The 18866-nt window shown below is 41.1% G+C and overlaps 3 protein-coding genes across 4 annotated transcripts; 1 reads left to right on the plus strand and 2 right to left on the minus strand.

Annotated features, from left to right (window-relative positions):
* Positions 1-819: 819 nt before the first annotated feature.
* On the minus strand, positions 820-1874 carry nop10 (NOP10 ribonucleoprotein homolog (yeast)). Its single transcript, XM_077596355.1, has 2 exons — positions 1690-1874; positions 820-1479 (listed from the first exon to the last, which is right to left on the minus strand). Exons 1-2 carry the CDS (start codon positions 1741-1743, stop codon positions 1339-1341), a joined length of 195 nt encoding a protein of 64 aa, XP_077452481.1. The 5' UTR covers positions 1744-1874; the 3' UTR covers positions 820-1338.
* Positions 1875-2227: 353 nt separating this feature from the next.
* Positions 2228-7053, minus strand: galk2 (galactokinase 2). Of its 2 annotated transcripts, none has more exons than XM_077597357.1 (10): positions 6891-7053; positions 6726-6814; positions 6283-6406; positions 6108-6201; positions 5863-6009; positions 5685-5783; positions 5427-5579; positions 3956-4166; positions 3687-3888; positions 2228-2931 (listed from the first exon to the last, which is right to left on the minus strand). In XM_077597357.1, exons 1-10 carry the CDS (start codon positions 6938-6940, stop codon positions 2724-2726), a joined length of 1377 nt encoding a protein of 458 aa, XP_077453483.1. In that variant the 5' UTR covers positions 6941-7053; the 3' UTR covers positions 2228-2723. The 2 variants fall into 2 exon arrangements, with proteins under 2 accessions (XP_077453483.1, XP_077453482.1); XM_077597356.1 differs by having other exon boundaries at positions 3687-3906.
* Positions 7054-8446: 1393 nt separating this feature from the next.
* cep152 (centrosomal protein 152) lies at positions 8447-18846 on the plus strand. Its single transcript, XM_077595407.1, has 27 exons — positions 8447-8540; positions 9936-10048; positions 10427-10487; positions 10569-10868; positions 10973-11096; positions 11208-11348; positions 11624-11763; positions 11915-12115; positions 12479-12590; positions 12678-12769; positions 12840-13003; positions 13106-13289; positions 13703-13798; positions 13879-13985; positions 14098-14226; positions 14298-14388; positions 14484-14657; positions 14734-14985; positions 15064-15195; positions 15271-15882; positions 16571-16646; positions 16808-16969; positions 17031-17088; positions 17185-17255; positions 17360-17516; positions 17631-17734; positions 17814-18846. Exons 1-27 carry the CDS (start codon positions 8454-8456, stop codon positions 18329-18331), a joined length of 4458 nt encoding a protein of 1485 aa, XP_077451533.1. The 5' UTR covers positions 8447-8453; the 3' UTR covers positions 18332-18846.
* Positions 18847-18866: the final 20 nt, after the last annotated feature.

Raw genomic sequence — 18866 nt, forward strand, 5'->3', positions numbered from 1 at the left:
CAATTTAAAAAAAAAGATTGTAAAAGACAAAAAAACATTCATTTCAATATGAAACATTTTCATTATGATTTGAATATAATGTATTTTTTAAATAATTTAGCTTTGTGTAAAATCTGAATTTATTCTAAGTGGTTAGCGAGTCGGCCTCACAGTGGGGGACGGGTTCAAATCCAGGTCGGTCCACCAAAGACATGCATGATAGGCTGATTGGACACTCTAAATTGCCCCTATTATTAGTGTGGGTGTGAATGTTTGTTTGTCTCCTTGCGCCCTGCGATTGGCTGGTGACCAATTCAGGGTGTCCCCCACCTTTGGCCTGAAGTCAGCTGGGATAGGCTCCAGCACCCCCCCATGACACATAAAGCGGTACAGAAAATTAGATGAGATGATTATATATGTTATATATTGGGGAACCGGTGGGCAGGATGTATGGCTCGCAGTTCTAAGATTGAGGGTTCGATCCCAGGCCAGGGCCTTCTTGTGTGGAGTTAGCATGTTCTCCCCAGGCTTGCGTGGGTTTTCGACAGGTACTCTGGTTTCCTTCCACAATCCAAAAATAGACCCAGAAACATTTGTTTAAAACATTTTTTAGCAAAACAGTTGAGTCTTTTGCATTTGAGTTAATTTGATCGCTTGTTACTTTTATCAGTGTTGTTGCATTACCTGATAGTGCATGATTTTGTGACTTTTGAGCTGCTCAAAAATGTAACATCAAAGCACAGGCATTCACAAGTGTTAAAAATAAAAACTTTAACATGTTCTTGTATTTTCATCTGATTGAGAAAGCACACACAGAATGAAAGGATGTTTCTTTCAAAATTTACATTGAAGCATTTTATTCGGTTCAAAAATGACATCGTGCCCTAGTTACAATAGTTTCCTGAAGGGAAGTATAAACACTATCAAGGAGCAAGTTGGAACAAGGGCTAACAAGTTGTGACATGGCTAACTGGTTGTTTATTTAACCAGATGCTTCTTCACTATACCAAAATATTTTTTTTTAAAAGGAGCAAATTTGAACACAAGGAAACAAGTTGTGACATGGCTAACTGGTTGTTTATTTAACAAGATGTTTCTTCACTCTAAATTGTTGTTTATTTAACAAGATGTTTCTTCACTATACCAAAATATTAAAAAAAACATAGCAAAAATATTTTTCAAAGCAGAATGAAACACAAAGTTACAACAGCATACTTTTGACTTGGAGGGAAGGCATTCGTAAATGATCGCCGAGAGCCCTCTTAGGCAACATGGATTGGACGTCTATTGCCGTCAATGGTAGCCGATTTTCAATAGGATGTAATATTTTCTTTATCTCCATTTTTAGTGGAATCCCATTTACAGAACAGGTCTAGGCTGTTGGGTAAGCAGCAGTCCGAAGCGTTTCTTCACGGTCACCCGGTGTCTCGAGAACTGGTCATCTGGTGAGAACCGAGCTGGGTGGGCTGAGGTGGTGGGCTGCCCGTCCGGTGTTAATTTCTGTTCAATTATAGGGTAGAAAAAAAGACATTTAGCAAAAAAACAAATATTCACAAAAACTTAGTAGTGTAGCCAATACATAAATGGAGAATGATGGATACTATAGCTAAATAAAAGCCTATAGTGGGGAACCCGTGGAGTGGTTAGCAATGGTGCTAGCATAGTTCGGCTAAACAAGTAGCTTAAAAGTGGTGATTTTCACGGCGTTACCTTCATAGTGTAGACTCTGTTCCCATTCTCGTCGTCGTAATATAGCAAGAACATGTCGACAGTCAGCAAAGACAAAAATCCACGGGAAAAATGCTATTTTAGGCTCCCTTCGGCAATCTGTACCACGTTTTACAGAGGTGGAAAAGAGGATATCCGGTCAACGCTAAGTATTCTGGGAAACTGAGTTTTTAAAGCAGGAATCTCTGTCATGAAACCAATAGTATACGTACTATGTACTGCCCCCAAAAATGTCGCCGTTATTTGAAGTTGCTTTACATGATGATATATGTATCACATGTAAAGACATATAACGTAATATTAAATATCTAATTACGCCTTTTCACGCAGACTTGGCCGAGTTTATAACCAGAAACACATTTGTACTTGGTAATATCATATAATTATAATATACTCAGTCCCATTCTGCCTTGAGAACATATTTCTATATAATATCTCGCCTAAATTCTAAAACACAAACTGAATCCATAAGGTAAAGAATGAAATCGCACCTAGCTGAAAATAATGAAAATGAGGCACATTTTGGCAAAATGTAGCTTTATTCTAAAAAAACTTTCCTTTGGCATTTCAGCATTTCAAGGCTGTAATATAATCCTATACCTCATCCCAGATTTACTTTTCTTTCTTTTGTAACTGAGCTCACCGATCTAATCCACTGTAAATCATAATTTTACAAAAGCAGTTTAAGATATAAAAGTATTCCCCATGTCCAACACCAACATAATTTTACTTAAACAAAAATTCCCTTAATCCCATTTTTTTCCTCAAAATTTAAGTGCATAAAAAATGACTCTGATTTCCCCCCAAAACAAACCAAAATCAAGCCTACACTTTTTGTAAAATGATCGCTTGATAATTTTTTCATGCATTATGAGTAGGATAAATTTACCAATAAGAAAATGAGTATGGAATTGCAGTATGGATTTTTTTGTTTTTGCAATTAGTGTTTCAATGCCTCTTTGGTCCGGTTTAATTTTTTTTTGGGGGGGGGATAGTTACAGCTCTAAAAATACCTTTCAGCCTTCCACATAAATTGCAGCTCCTCCTCCTGGCTTCGTTACAAACAAACTTTGTTTTTCCATCGCAGCTCTACGAGGATCAGGCAGGTAGTAAGCTTCCCTCACAGCTTGCAAGAAGGACTGAACTTTGTCACTAGGAACCATGGACACAGCGCAGCCCCCCCAGCCTGCGCCTGTCAACCGAGAACCCACAGCACCCGATTTCCTGTCAGCACAAGGAAAAAAAACACGTTAAACTAGATCTACTTGCATTATTTAGTGTAATTTGTTTTCGTTATGTTTGGATTGCTTTGATTTTCATGTTTTTCAGAAAGGAACATGTATAATCGGGCACAATTTTCAATAATGTAACACACATACATATACACCCCCAATAAAACCAGCATAGTATACTATATATACCGTACATAAATAATAGTGCTGTACGATATGAAGTTATACTGTATATCATTGTCAAGTTTATCACCTAACTGCTGCATCAAAACACTAAAACAAAACACTAAAAACAGGTGCAAGAGAAGCCTGACAAGTGACTTATTAAGTTCAAGACACCTTTATAACATCATCTCATGATGCTTTAAGCGAGTTGCAACATGAGCGCATAAGTGCAATAATCATTTACTTTATGAATGTATTAGTCGGTGTAATTGTTGTCTTTGTGTCGTTTGTGAGACCGTGATGTTGTTGTCTTTGTGTGTTTATATGAGCAGAGAGCGTTATACACAACATCCCGTCTTTGATGAGAATATCTGGAAAGCATGTTTAGCAAATGCATGATAACTGTACTAACAATTATTCCAATAATCATCATGTTTGAGAAATGAAAGTGGAAGGATATCAATTTGGCCCTTGCATCCTTTGACATTTCTGAAAGCGGCCCAAAACTTGGACAACCCTTGCTTAAACGTTACCAGACTTCAAGGGATGCCTGATAGGGCTTAACACGAGAGACATACTTACAGACAAATGTCCACCAGTTGGTCCAGTTCAGGGCAGCTGCACTCGTACAAATCTCTGCAACTTGCATGGCTCTGGTTCATCAGGTCACCCAGTAGCTGGATGGACTCCGCAGGCTTACAGTCACAAACGTTCTTAAAGCGCAGCACACGGGAAGCCTCGCCGTATACGTGCTTGGCTCGCTGGTGCAGCTTGAAATGTGTTACTGCGACAGACCCAACGTCTTGATAGTTACGTCTCAGTACCTGTTATGCCGCCGCCTAGGCGCTTACCGTGCTGAGTATTTGCACTGAGAAGCTCCGTGGAGAACTGCTGGGAGGTGATGCCGAGAGCCTTGCAGATCTCCTCTCGGCTGTACGGCTCGGGATGGAGAACCTCATCAACAAGAAGCAGCATCTCCTCCGAAGACGTATTCATCTCCTTCTGCAACTGCGCTAGCTTTAGCAACCCCTTTTGGTTCAACCCTTTTGCTTGGCCCAGCATCTGTGTAAACATTTAAGAACATACTTTTTCAGGCCATTTAATTTCCGCCTTTTCCCAAACTATTGAATTACTCTTCAGGCTTTTTAACAACCCACAGAAAACCTGTATAGTACTAAAACATTTTAAAGTATCGTGCATTTTTTCTACCAGATTATGAACTCATATACTGTCAGAGAAATTGATCACAAACAGCAGGCATCTGTTAACATTTTTTTTTTTAAAACATAACAGGCTTTTTGTGGTCAGAGAGAAAAAAATATAAGGCGCACTTGAGAACATGAAAAATAGTGCGACTTATAGTCCGTAATTTTTTTATTTTATTTTCCAAGATGGCGCCGTTCACGCGGGAGCCAGTGGCAGTAGCTCTGTACACTCTTATGTTTTTCATGTTTTACAGCCATTCTATCTTTTTTAAAATTACATTTTAATATTTCTTAATACGTACATTCCTTTTTACTTTACTTTGTACTTCATACTTTTTACTTTAATGTTATTACAACTTTCCTTGTTCTGTTAGCCTGGCTTCTTTCGGCTATTTCTTGTTTGGAACCATTCAGCCATGCCTACGCTGTCACACACATGGGACTAGCAATTACAATACGCAGCAGAAGGAGCAACACCTCAGTGCCGCCGGAGTTTCGGAGCTGGACAAAAGTGCCGGGAGAAGAGGCAACGCTTCTGACCAGCCATTCCATCGTGGGATAAGATGGAAGAGCTGTCGGCGCTTACTAGCAACGGAGTCGAGGTGCCCTACTCTGCTACTGTTATCTTCAGCTCCAGACTACTGAGGAACTGTGCGGATAAGCTTGGAAGAGTGACTCTGCATATTCTCTACCTCGGTCACAGTCTGCAGAAGTTCCCCATCTCGTGGAAGACTTCCTGTGTGTGGTTCCAGTTTTTGTCCAACTTTACGTCTTTTTGAGTCTATCCGTTTTTGCTACCGAAACCAAGATGGCGCCGTTCAAGTGGCAGCCGGTGGCGGTAGCTCCATCCACTCTTGCTCGTTTTGTGTTTTTACTGTTTTTCTGTCTTAATGATTTGATTTGGTGATTCTTAATGATCCCATTGACTTTGATTTGCTTTGTACTTTGTGTTTTTGCTTTTGCTTTGCTGTTCTGCGGCCTTTGCGACTGTACTGTCTAACTTATAACTATGCCTTTTCTTGCTACTGTCACAATGAAATTTCCCGAATACGGGATGAATAAAGTTATCCAATCCAATCCAAAATATGGTAATTCATAAATAATGACACTGTTTCACCTTTGTGGCGATCCGACATTCCACCACACGGACGTTGTAGTGAGAGGATGCCGCTTTGTTCATCTCCAAACAGCAGTTGGAAATCACAAAAACAGCCCCGGCTGGAAGTTGGACATCAATCGCCCTTAAAGGCTCAAACTCGATCAGTTTTGCCTGTCAAAAGACACGTCACACATACACACAAAACATTCCAAATACTGGATAGTGAAATTCTTATGCATTTAATGACGGTTTTGGTAAAAAAAATCCAACACATACGGTTCCCTTCTCTGCCAGGAATGAGATGGACTGGTCCATCCCTCCTCCCTCTGTTCCAATGTATTGCTCACATTTTGCACATATCTCTGCGAGAGCTACCTAAAAAAACAGAATAACAGGAGGAATATATTGTGAAGCAGTTATCACAGAGTTTTAGGATGTCTGTTTTTCGTATTACTCTGGAGAGGGACTTCTGATTGGCCTCTGTGGTTACGAGCCCAGCGCAACAAACGAGGGCACTAGAACTGGACAGGCCGGAGCTCGGCGGAACGTTGCCGTCGATGACACACGACATTCCTGATAAACGGGTGATCCCAAATGTCTCCTGTTAACACAAAGTGCCCAGCTCAGTTATGAAGTTATGAAATATTTACCCTATGTTTGGTATACTACTAGACATTGCAATCAATATTCATGGCCTACCTGAATGCCTTTAACTCCACACAGGAAATAGTAATACCACTTTGGGTTAGTTCGGTCAATAACTATTTCTTCTGAACAGGACAGAGTGATATTGCTACAGGATGAAAATAGATAGCAATATTTCACATATGTTATAGAAGACTCTTTAAACATACTGAAGATTTTAAGAACTTACTTGTAGCGAGGATTCATATTAGCTAGTTGGATTGTCCCTGAATTATTCACTGAGACTGCGGCAAAAATATTCTGCTCAATAGCCATTGGCAGCACGGAGAAGCCGCAGTAATCAATGTGCTCTCCTGCCATAAATAAGAATCCAGAAAAACAACAATATGAAATGGGAACCAGGAAACAGAGACGTGCTGGGTGAAAAGTATATACTTCATATTGAGACATAACCAATTACACTTGACACATTGTTTACATTATGCAATAGCGTTCCTGCGATTGGCCGCCACCGGTTCAGGGTGCCCGGAGTAAACTGGGATTGGCTCCAGCACCCCCCGCGAGCATTGTAAGGATAAGTGTTCCAGAACATGAATGAATGCAAGAGTCCTTTTTTTGTATATTTAGCACATACGTTTGACAGTCTCTATTAACAAGTACACATCCAGTTACCTATTAGATTGACTCTTCCGGGTGCACAAGCATAAAAGTTCGGGGATTCTCCATAATGTCTTTCAAATTCATTTTTCAAGTTTTGCAGCCTACAGAACAAGAATAAAGATAAGTAAACATACAAACTTAAATCTTTCCTTCGTCGTTTAGCCCCTCTGTACTCACCTTTCATTATCAACGAGCGGGATTTTTAATTTTGGAGGATTAATGGCCATTTTTATCTAGATGGAAAACTACTACAAATTATTAGTCAAGCTGAACTGAAAGTATACTGTCTGGCATCCTAGCCGTGATCAGGTGACGCTCAACGGATACCGGATGAAAGTAAATCTGAATCAGAGTCAGTTCTTACACGTCATTCATAGGCATAAGCATTCAAACTATCTAAATAAAACTGACCCTGGAACAGCATAATAGCGCGACAACACGGAAACGCTACAGACCAATCGTAGTGAGTTGAGGGACGTACCTCCAAACAGCGACATCACTTTGTTCTTCAAACTGGACTACACTACCCATAATGCAAATTGGACTTTCCCATGGGGCGGGGGAGTCAGCTCTGAAGTATGTTTGGTTTCAATTTAGAGAACAAAAGAAAAAGATAGGAGTTTTATAAATATAATCTTTCAGGGACTTGGGTATTCAACCAATTCAAAAATGTTACGCCATTATAGTTTGGTGCAGTAACGCGCATGAAAAACGAGATTTCAAAGGGGGTCGCGTTTGGCGCTAACTGTGCGCGCGACTTTTCAAAGTGGGCCAGTCGACACGGTAACACTCTGAATATGGACGAATAAGCAAGTGAGCTAGCCACACTTAGCTTTTATATTTTACTGGAATAAATGATAACGGGGCAGCTATGCAGTTATTAACCACGTCAAAATAAGACAAAACTTTGAAAACACGCTTCGTCCGTATTGTAGGTCTCGTTATGTGATCCTAAATGAATTAAAACGTGACTTGTTCGCTCGCTTGGCCGTCCTACAATCAACACCCTGTGTAACATTAAGGACTACTACTAACTTCTTTTTTTGTAAGAGATCCACGTAAAAACATGACCCATGCTGTGCATAAAGGTAATAATTTTCATTTTTTTAATCCACTGTTACCACTTTTAGCCAACTTGTTGCTTTCACTTTAGGCTTCATGTTTTTCATTTTGGCAGCTCAATAGCATAATTGCCTAAATCAAATGAGAAAGTGTTCGCAAAAATACGAAAGTATATTTTATTTATATTTACACAACAAGTAGTTTGGAGAAGAGGGAAAAACGTAACAACAACATTTTCAAGAGATTTCGCTTGACCTAAGTAAAAATATTGGGATATGGTGATTTGCTACTATCTTAAATGTCTCATTCTTTTATATTCTGGTTTCCTGGGTGGCAAAGTGACACATAATTTCATAAAGTCACGATAAACCCGCGTGACCTTGTTTACCGATGGATCTGAATGTGCAGTCTCCAGGATTAGTGGGAAATTTGACATCTTCCATCCTTGTCAAAACACCAAACCTAAAAAAAAAAAAACTTTTTTTTGTCTTAATCAAATATCAGAATCTGTAGAAGTATGACCACCGCAATTGTGCTACTGGGCTACTGATTTGAGAAACAATACAATAAATACCAAGATACGTACTGGTTTAATGAATAATAATATTATTATAATAATTGATATTATTAATAATAATAAATTTAATGTGGATGTCTCCCTCTCCAGCATCAGCGACCATGTCTTTAGATTTTGATGTTGGTGCTTTACAAATTCAGGAGGACTACGAACTATGCGACCAAAACGACATTGAACGAGAGCAAGAGGTACTACAAAATGATTCTATTTCTTCTCATCTCATTTTCTGTACAGCTTTACCCTCACTAGGGTCGCGGGGGGTGCTGGAGCCTGTCCCAGCTGAGACGTCGGGCCAGCGGCGAGGTACACCCTAAATTGGTGGCCAGACAATCCCCGGTCACAAGGAGAAAAACAACCATTCACGCTCACACTCCTACCTAGGGGCAATTTAGAGTGTCCAATCATGCATGTCTGGAATGTGGGAGGAAACCGGAGTACCTGGAGAAGACCCACACAGGCCTGGGGAGAACATGCAAACTCCACACAGGTGGACCGACCTGGATTTGAACCCAGGTCCCTCACTGAGGCCGACGAAAAAAATACTTTCAAGCCTGTCTCGTTTCAAGATTTCAATGTTTCCTCATATTTGCTCCATCGCAAACATACATTTCATCATTCCATTAATTTTATTTTGAGAATCAGACATGTTCTTGTTTGCAAACTGTTTGACGTAGAGCACAAGTCCCAGTTCCGACTGGTATTCAGCGTTGTTTTTATGACTCACACTCTTGAGCTTTTGTTGCTATTGGTGCCATTGGCTTCTTCCTGGTGTGTCACCGAATAGCAGACACCATGTGGTTAACCTACTTTTCCACTATTACTTGTTGTTCTCACAATGCTTCTGTGCTTAAGAGCGAGAGTGACTAATTTTTTCCCTGTTCTGCAACAATAAGACTAAATGGAGTTTGGATTTCTATCAATTATCTACCATTTGCAATCTTCACCAATGTTTTATAGACTAGCTGGTCAAGTGGGAAATGTTTACCGCCAGTAAGTGGAATGTTTCTGCTCTATTTAGCTTTGCTATATGTTTTGTTCAAACAATTGGGTTCTTTTGGAATAAAAGACGTCAGTTCAGTTGGGAGTCGACTACGTGCATGCACTAATCTGTCCTGGTGAAATTGGTTGGGACGACATGGACTGGAATTCGCTCTTGGAGTGAACATAGGTTCTTTTGCTAATTGTTTAAATACAATGTTATGGGTCCTTTGGTTGAGGGCACATTGGAGGATTTGAAGACCATTCAACGGTCCTTACGCCAAGTAAGTCCAGCTGTATTTTTTTTTGTTCAGTCATTTAACGCAGCTTGAGTTTCTTCCCCTTGTTGTCATATTTTTCCGATGAAATGTTATTTTAGATCAAAATGATTTTATAATTCTAGTTAAATGATTGGGTAGATACTGTCTTGCAATTTCAGTTCTTATATTGATCAATTCTTGTGGGGATAAGCGATCCGGAAAATGAACGAATTTGCTTGAATAGCTAAAATAGAGTGGAGTTATCCGTTTTACCAGGATAACCATGATAACTCGTTGCCCTGTGTTTATTTTTAAAAATAAAATAATAAATTGTATTTTTTTTAGCTTAGACAACTCATTGCCGAGCTGCCAGATGATGACTCGCTGGTGGATAGCCAAGAATCTTCTTACACAGAACAGGAATCTTCACCATTCAGCAATAAAAATGTTACAACCAGGTACCCCTCTAATCTTGATTTTTGTATATTTTTTCTTTGTGATATCCATAAGTAGTAGATTTCCGAGCGTTGTTTCAGCTTTTTCGATTTGTAGTTGTTTTCACTGTTAGCTAACCAATGAAAATGAGTTACCCCTAGAGAGGCCACTAATTGGCTGCCATTGACGGTGCTAGACGTCCAATGCATTTTGATCGTGGAGGTTGGCAGCAATCATTTGATTGCATTGGCGTGAGCATTGACAGACTTCTAAATAATTTTAACTGACTAAAAACACTGGCTTGCCCTTTAAATGGTATAGGGCAAGTTATAGTAGTATGAAAGGTTAAATGCACATCTCTGCTAGATTTGTATGTTTATGTTTCATTGATGTCTTCACAGCCCACAGTCCAAAAATAATCAGCAGGGATCAGACCATCCCAGGCCAGCGTCTAATGACCAGGCATGTATTTGTTGTCGCTTACGATCTATAGTTTTCATTTCTTATTTAATGTGATAATAACTGCTCATAATGTCTCTTCAGAATTATGGAGAAGACTACGTTCAACTGCCTCGTGATTTTGCTCACGAGAATGGAGGAGGTCAGATTAATGGTCATCAACGGCATGCCCAAACTCAACTCTGGGCTCAAATATGCAATCAGCAGTCGCCGGATACACTATTCAGCCAGGAAGACTGTACGCGCACCAGCATGGGCTCTGAAAAATATTCCGAGTACAATGATCAACCCCCACGTCCTCATAACTTCCCTAACTATGAAGAAGAAGGGCTCGGTAATAAATACGACAACGGAAACCAGAAAAATCCAAGAGTGCATTTTCATGTAAGGATGGAAAATAACTGTGTTTCCGCTGTGGTGTAATAAGATACAATCGAGATGTACCTTTAACTTAAACTGTCACCTGTTTGATTCCGTTGAACTTGAAGTCTGGAGACATGGAGCGACATGCAAACAATCCAGTTTCTCCCCGTAAGAAATTGAGCTCGCGGCCAGCGCATGAAGATTATCCGTACGATCAACTACAAAGAGAGTTCCTCGACTCAACCCAACGTAAGTGAGATGCAAAGGCTGAGAGACCGAAGCCATTTAGTGGGTTCCTTTGTCCTTCTTCCGCACGGTTATCTGTTTGAGTGACTGATGTGTCTTTCTGTTGTCGTTTAGAAACCGCTGAGAAGGAAGAACTCGCCCAACAGCGGACATTAAACCGGGCTTATCAAAATAAAATCGTGGACTTGGAGCAAAAGCTGGAGGATTCCAAACGCAATATCAGATACCTTGAGCACCAGTTTGAAATGATCAAAAGTATATTTACCTTGTAAACTTTTATCTTAAACATTTTATAGGACAAGTTACTATTTTTGGTAATTTTACCCGATTAGGACCTGACCTACGTGGACATCACATTTTGGATCTAGATGTCCATAAGTTAACATTTAATGTACAAGTGTTTCCTAAATGCAATATAATAATTTAGTATTTTATGGACTAAAAGAAAGTTGTTTTTGTTTTCACGTCTTCTATGTAACACCTAACTTGGACACTCCCCTCCAATTAAGTTTTGATTTATTTCTACACAGAGGAGAAAGCTAGCTCTGACGCAAATGTTAAGGAATTGAGTCAACTCCTGGATGAGGCCAAAAAACGTGAGGTCAATATGGAAAATAAAGTGAAGGCGGATGAGCAAATAATACAGACCCTCAAAGAGTGCGGCCAACAGGTAAGGTCAAATCCATTTCAATTGGAAGGGCTGGCAATGAATGTTCATGTTTCAGTACCATTGACAGTTGTAGCTCAGTTTTTCTTTAATGTTAAATGTCTTGGAATTTTGTTTAGGCTGTTAAAATATCCATGTTTTAATGTGATTTCAGAAAACAGCGGAGGTGAATGTGTCTAAGGCTGTTGTAGACAGTTTGACTCAACAGATATTGGAGTTACGCCATTCTGAAACGCTGTCCAAACCACGCGAGCAGCACGATAGAGACATTACCGCCATCAGGCAGCAGCACGAAGCCGCATTGTTGGTCTTACAGCAGAAGCTTGACGCAAAATCTCAGGCTTTGGATGAGCAGGTTTGGTTTTTTTTTTTTTGTTCTGGCCTGATCAGACTGTCTTTATCAATTTAAAAAAAAACTGTTTTGCTCCTATCAAGTCAAGGAAGAAAGAATGTGAATATTTTAATCTCTTGCCTGATTGCTTAAATATAGTTTATTAAAAGAGAACAATGCCGGACTGATTTTTTTTAACAGGTATTTGATTAGTCATTTATTTATTCCAAAAAATGTCATTTTTTCCCTTTTTTTTTTAAATACTGTAATTTGGTCTTAATCAAAGCAAAATTATCTAAGACCGCACTCTGGTGTTCAAGTTATGGCAATCGTAGCAATCAAACCCATTCTTGCGTATCTGCTCCTCTTGTCTCGACATACTTTCAGGTGGACTGCAATAAGAGGTACGAGGAGCAGGTGAAAAAGCTGGAGCGACAAAGAGAAGAAGCATTTCAGCATCTGCAAGAGAGTCAGCAATTCACCAAGCTGCTGCAGAGTAGTAAGCAAAAGCCGAGTTGTCATCCAATTGAACAGCCTTTACAGATCAAGTCCTTTAGTCTTGTTTTTTTTTATGTTACTCCTCTAGATTCTGTGCAGGAAACTCATAAACTCCTGATAGAACTGAATCAGGTTCAAAAAGCCAAGGAAAACCAGGAAAATATGAACAAAATCTTAAAGGTGAGTGATCTATTTGTCTAACTCAAAATGACTGTTCAACAGTTTAAAAGATTTTTATTCTACCATGAAGGAGGATTTTGATCAGCTGAAAGAGGAGATTTTGCGATGCGAACCAGCTTTGAATCACAGTGTTATTAACATGGAAGTAAACAGTGATTGCGAGAACCAACTTACTGAATCCTGTTTGGATTTGGGCCTTAAGAAAACAACTTTGAAAAATGGTTCTCTTCACAGGTACTTTCCCAGACAGCCATTTTCATTCATAAGGTCTTATTCTCTTCCAAGCCTAAATTGAATTGAGTACACAATATTTCTCTTCTTCTTCTGAATGATCAGGAAGCCCTTGGCCAACCTGCCAGACACCAATTTGCCAAAGAATGATGCTCTGCTGCGAGAAGAGCTGCAACGCTGCCTGATGTGTTTAAAGGCAAAGCGGCAGAAGGTCAATAACCTGCAGGAGCAACTGCAAAGGAGTCAGGCTCGAGTAAAGGAGCTGGAGACCAAATTGGATCAAGCCCAGGTCAGTTTATTGGTGAGACTTAAGCTTTGGCACTGAAATGAATGATTTAAAACATTTTGCAGCAACGTCCACCCCAAGAAACACCACCAGGGTGTTACTTTTTTAACATTTTTAATCTATTAAAAATATTATTTCCCCGACGGATTGAATAAAATTGTATTATCCCTACTTTTTTTTTTACTATATATTTTTAAGAGTTTGTTTTTATATACCAAACGTGAGTCTTTTGTAGTTAAAGTTAAATACAACTGAACTTTACTTGATTAATGCACTTTAGTGGGATAATAAAGTTGATTTGAACTTTTAATTCATTTACTCCTGCGCATACCCCAACAGGGAGCTTTCGTATCACACTGAGAACTACTCAGCGACTGTCTGTATAAAGTAAGCTTCTGTGTCCACACTTTTTACAGTCCAACCCGGACAAACATCCAGACAGGGCTGGAGGGGACCAAAAGGAATTAGCAAAACTACAGGAAAAAACACGACTCTCGCAGGATGAAGTGGAGGTCGGTTGCCAATTTCGGATCATTTTGTTTTTAAATCAAAATTACCAGGCTATTCACAAATGTTGTTGTTTCAACCCTAGAGGCTGAAAAAGGAACTACAAGAGCGGAAGCAGACAGAGGAGGACCTGCAATCTAATTACCATCAGATCTGTTTCAAGATGAGGGAGATGGAGGAGACGGTTAAGCTGTAAGAGACAAACAGGAAACTTCAAGTTGATAGTTGTCCAATCCATTTGGACTTCTTGGATGTGAATTGATATTCTCAGTGAATGAGTTAATGGTGTTTCTTTTTCGTGGAGATCGAAGCAGATGAATCAGCAGCAGATGGCCGACGTGGTGAACCAAGTCAAGAGCGAACTCCTGTCTAATCACAACGCTCAGGTTGAACATCTGACAGCACAATACAAGCAACACATCCACCAGCTAAGGTACGTGCCCATTGTCTCCACTTAGTGTTTAAAAACTGTATAGATCACACAACTTTGGTTTTTCTACCCAGCATTCAGCTGTCCGAGGCCAAATCTGAGATTTCGGTCGTGCAAGAGCATTACTTATCAATGTGCAAGGAGAAGGACATGTTGGAGAATAAGGTATATTTTATTTGATAGCTTCAAAATCAAAAACATTACCTCCCTTTTACGTCACGGAATGGTTTTTTTGAATTGTATCTACTATACCTAATTAGCAGAAAAAACGAGAAGAGTCGAATGGAGTTTTGGAGAAACTAACGACTGAACTTGAGGCGCAACATCAAGCCTCTGTAATGCAGCTCAAGACTCTCTGGTCCAAGGAAAAGGAGGATGAGATCCAGCGACGTGTGGCCTCGGCCAAGGCTGCTTGGCAGGAGGAGCACCATCGAGTATGGCTGGACATTTTTTTAGAGCCACAGTAGGACCTAGCAGACATCAATTTAACTTGATTGTGATTCTATGCAGACATGGTCTCTGAAAGCAAAAGAAGCCAGGGAGGAAATACACCCGGAGACCTCAGAGGGCACCCGTCAAACCGATGAGACAAATTTGAACCGTATGACTATTACTGCTGAGGATTTGAATGCCAGGCTCAGTACTCAGAGAAAGCAACTGCAAATGGAAGCTGCAAAACTTCAACAGCAAGCAGTAGACGAAACCAGAAAAGAAGTTCTGAAGGAGACTCAGGAGAAACACCTGGAGGACTTGAGAGATAAGGTCTGATTGCTATAGCATGGAACTATCATTCGTGAATACTACAATGATACTTGCTAAACTAAAATATGTACTTGACAGGTTGAAGATGCAGTGACCAGGGCCTACGACCGCTGGATTGAAGATATGACTTCATTACCGGAATATCAAGCCTCGCTCCGAAGAGAAAGGGAGAAATGGGAGGAGCTACAAAAACAATCTGTGGAAGGAAAGGTATAGGGAAAGTTTTGGTTTTACTTTTGCACCATTTTAAAATGACTCTCCTGGCTTTTTTTAAAATTGTGTCAGGTACCCCAACCTCTGACAAGAGTAGAGGAAGACGGACAGGGTCAAAACTATGGGACGGTGGAGGAACTCCAAACCAAATTGGTGACACTCCAAAGTCAACTGGAGCAGTTAAAGAGGGAGCAGGATGCTCTGTTGAAAGCTGAAATCGCCGGCGCTCGAGCCACCTGGAGAAGAGACAAACAGAAAGAAATCTCAGCTCTCCAAACTCGCGGCGAGGAATTGTACCAAAGCAAACTGCAGGAGCAGCGCGAGAAGCTCCAGGCGGCTTTACTGGCGGCCCGAGACGCGGCTGACGTCCAGAAGACGCATCTGCGCCAGCAAATGGAGGCCGAGCTTCGGCAGACAATCGCGGCCAGAGAGGACGAGTGGAAACGTCAGCAAGCCGAGAGGGAACAATCCCAGAGACGACAGATGAGGGAAGACTTTCTGGCCGAACTTCAGGTCGGACTGGCGGAGGTCAAGACGCTGCTTCTCGGGACTCTCGGGACTGCCGGGACTGTTGAGGGCGACGGAGGCCGAATGTCAGAAGGAGCCGTGACGCACTTGATTCAAAGTTGCTGCGTTGACATTGCTGACCGAGCCGTGTCCCAGGCCAAGAAGCACTGGAAGAAAGTAAGTTTGTGTCTGTTAACTCATTGGCTGCCATTGACGGTGGTGGACGAACCCGACTTGCTCCAAAAATGAGTTGTAAATGTTCATTCATTCATTTTCTGAACCGCTTTATCCTCACTAGTGTTGCGGGTGGGTGCTGGAGCCCATCCCAGCTGACTTGGGGCCAGAGGTGGGGGGGTGACACCCTCAATCGGTGGCCAGCCGATCGCAGGGCACGAGGAGACGGACAACCGTGCACACTCGCACACATACCTGGGGGCAATTTAGAGTGTCCAATCACCCTGCCATGCATGTTTCTGGAATGTGGGAGGAAACCGGAGTACTCGGAGAAAACCCATGCAGGCCTGGGGAGAACATGCAAACGCCACACAGGTGGACCGACCTGGATTTGAACTCAGGGCCACAGAGCTTTAAGGCCGAGGAGCTAACCACTCATCCGCCATGCCGCCAAGTTGTAAATTCATTATATGAATATGTCAAGTAACTACGTTGACTAATTAAAAGTGAAAAACAGGTCACGGTTATAACGGCGTCAATATTTCTGCATATATTAAGTCACTGACTGCCATTAACGATGATAGGGGACTAAAAGATCATCGTTTAATTCCAACCATAGCTGATAAAATGAATTCCACTTCCATTGACGTCAATGGTTTTCTTCACTGATGTTTCTTTTCCTTCCCCACAGATAAGTGAGGCTCAATTGAGCTGCGTGTTACGAGAAACTCAACGACGGCATGAAAGAGAAATCCGGGAGATGCAAAGTAGGACCTCCCTCGTTAATTTTTCGCTGCATCGAAATTCAAATAGTTACATAATTTTTTGCACTATTACACATGTATTTTCCCCAAAGGTGCATGTTATAATCCAGTCCTTTATGTATTTATAAATGATGCTTAACGACCTGGGACCTGTTTTGATTTAGTAGCTCAGGTGGGAGGCCAGGCTTGCAGCAAAAAGGAGTGCGTGGATATTGCCAGTAAACTGCAGATGAATAACCAGAAGCTGCAGAAGCGTTTAGAGAAAGCTTGCCGCCACCTCCAACGCAGCGTCCTGGAACACAAGAAGACCGTGCAGAACCTGAAAGGTACATTTGAAATGCAGTATTTCCTGATATTTGTTGCTCATTGATACATTTCTTTCCCCAGACGAGCATGAGAGCAGATTACAGGCCAAGGAGGAACATCTACTGCAACTCCAACAAAGGTTTGCGTAGCAACCATTCTATGAAATCTTATACGTTGACCGAATCGTGCGTGGGTTGATTTTTTTTTGGGGGGGGGGGGGGGGTGTCATTTTCAGAGCTTTAAACCTTCAAAGGGACCTAGAAAAAATGCACCAAGATTACATGAAGACTGTTTCAAAAATCAGAGGTTGGAGTGCTGAAGTTTTTCGTCTTTCAAACAATTTTTGCCCTTAGCTTTAATAGAAAAAATAAATAAACGGACGAGTCTTTGTGTGAACCTCCCTTTTGCAGAAAATGTACGGCGTTACCTCCAAGAAAGCATCGACCGAGCAGCTGAATTCATCTGGACCGAGGTTCAAAGAGAGAAGCAGAACACGGCTCGCGAAATGAGGCACTTTTACTTGACGTGCCTTCAGGAATTGCTAGAAGAGGGTGGTAAAACCATGGGGTAATCGAAAAAACAATCTTTTTGGAATCGAATTTCATTTGTGTTGTTTTTTGTTGCTGTATTTTTACACAAAAACACTAAAATTAATCCCCCTGGTTTCTTTATCTTATGCAGGGCTGAAAAAATAATCATGAATGCTGCCAGCAAACTAGCAACTATGGCTAGAGTACTGGAAACACCCATGAAAAATCAAAGTGGACAGAATGACGCTTTACCAAGTGAGTGTTTTCAAAAAGTGTTTGCCCCACCCCCCTCCCCCCAAAGCTCCAAAATGTAACATCTCTCTTGTGTTAACAGCTCACAAGAGTGTTGCCTCCACCACCGGCCCCTCTTTGACGAGTCACGACACCAATTGTTTGAGGACTCAAGCGCTTGACGTCGTGACGGTAGACGGAAAACCGACACCGGCGCGAACTAAAACTTCAGCCGACGCGCAGATCTATCCTCAAAAAGTGGCCACCTCACTCACGAGGAAGGAGGAGCTTCCCGTCCGAGACGATAAATGCGCCGACTGGAGCTTGACCAGCAGCGACTCGGAGATCTTCCACCTCCCTCGAGCGTCCTTCTTGGGAAGGAAAGTGGAATCGGTGAAGCCCTTCTTCGTCTCCGCCACCGACTTTGGTGGTCTCAGCCCAAACACGTATGAGCTAACTGTTTATAATGACACGGCTCAAGATACTAAGACGCAGAAGGAAACCTTCGCCCCCAAAGCGCAGCCGCACAAAGAGGGAGACGACCGTCGTATGGCGTTGTCGGAGTTGAGACAGCAAGACAGCGGCTTTGACAGCCCCTTTAATCAAGCAACGTGTTCGTGATTGTCCGAGATTGTTTTCTATTTCTGTGTTGTGCAATTATTATTTTTTTATCCACCAAGTTAGAGTAGTAAACTGTTTTACAGCTGAGTGCATGTTGTATTTTAATAAATGATCTATTTTACCCTAAGAAGGGTGCCATACCAAAAATTGTACTGATATTCAATATATTAGTATTTATTAATTAGAGATTTAAGCTATGTGAGTTCACGACATTTATCAAGCAAAACAGACAATCATTCTTTTTTTCAATTCATTACAATTTGCTCTTTTTTTGAAAGTCATTAGTCATGATGGAAGGCTAATTGCCATTTTTCTTATTCTATTTAAATTGATTTCTGGCTCAAACTGGAATTTTCAACCACCCTGCCTGTTGTAAGCTGCGATAGGCTCCAGCACCCCTGTGAACCTTGTGAGGATAAGTGGTTCTGATAATATTTTTTTTTTAATCCAATTTGACTATTTTGGATAGTTTCCTTCGTAGTATGACTGGCTGCATGTGAGTGATCTTTAGCTACTTTAGTTGATGGTTACTTTT

This window comes from Stigmatopora argus, chromosome 3 (genome assembly GCF_051989625.1).
Source record: "Stigmatopora argus isolate UIUO_Sarg chromosome 3, RoL_Sarg_1.0, whole genome shotgun sequence".
NCBI lineage: Eukaryota > Metazoa > Chordata > Actinopteri > Syngnathiformes > Syngnathidae > Stigmatopora > Stigmatopora argus.

Bases quoted from the DNA above. Each gene is read 5' to 3' on its own strand.
- nop10 (XM_077596355.1), bottom strand. From the start codon at position 1,743: ATGTTCTTGCTATATTACGACGACGAGAATGGGAACAGAGTCTACACT. The intron at 1,480-1,689 runs GTAACGCCGTGA...ATAATTGAACAG, and splicing joins ACAGAGTCTACACTATGAAG to AAATTAACACCGGACGGGCA.
- galk2 (XM_077597356.1), bottom strand. From the start codon at position 6,940: ATGGCCATTAATCCTCCAAAATTAAAAATCCCGCTCGTTGATAATGAA. The intron at 6,407-6,725 runs GTAACTGGATGT...TATTTATGGCAG, and splicing joins CGGAAGAGTCAATCTAATAG to GAGAGCACATTGATTACTGC. The intron at 4,167-5,426 runs GTGAAACAGTGT...ATGTTTACACAG, and splicing joins AATGTCGGATCGCCACAAAG to ATGCTGGGCCAAGCAAAAGG.
- cep152 (XM_077595407.1), top strand. From the start codon at position 8,454: ATGTCTTTAGATTTTGATGTTGGTGCTTTACAAATTCAGGAGGACTAC. The intron at 11,764-11,914 runs GTAAGGTCAAAT...ATGTGATTTCAG, and splicing joins TCAAAGAGTGCGGCCAACAG to AAAACAGCGGAGGTGAATGT. The intron at 14,658-14,733 runs GTATGGCTGGAC...GATTCTATGCAG, and splicing joins GGCAGGAGGAGCACCATCGA to ACATGGTCTCTGAAAGCAAA.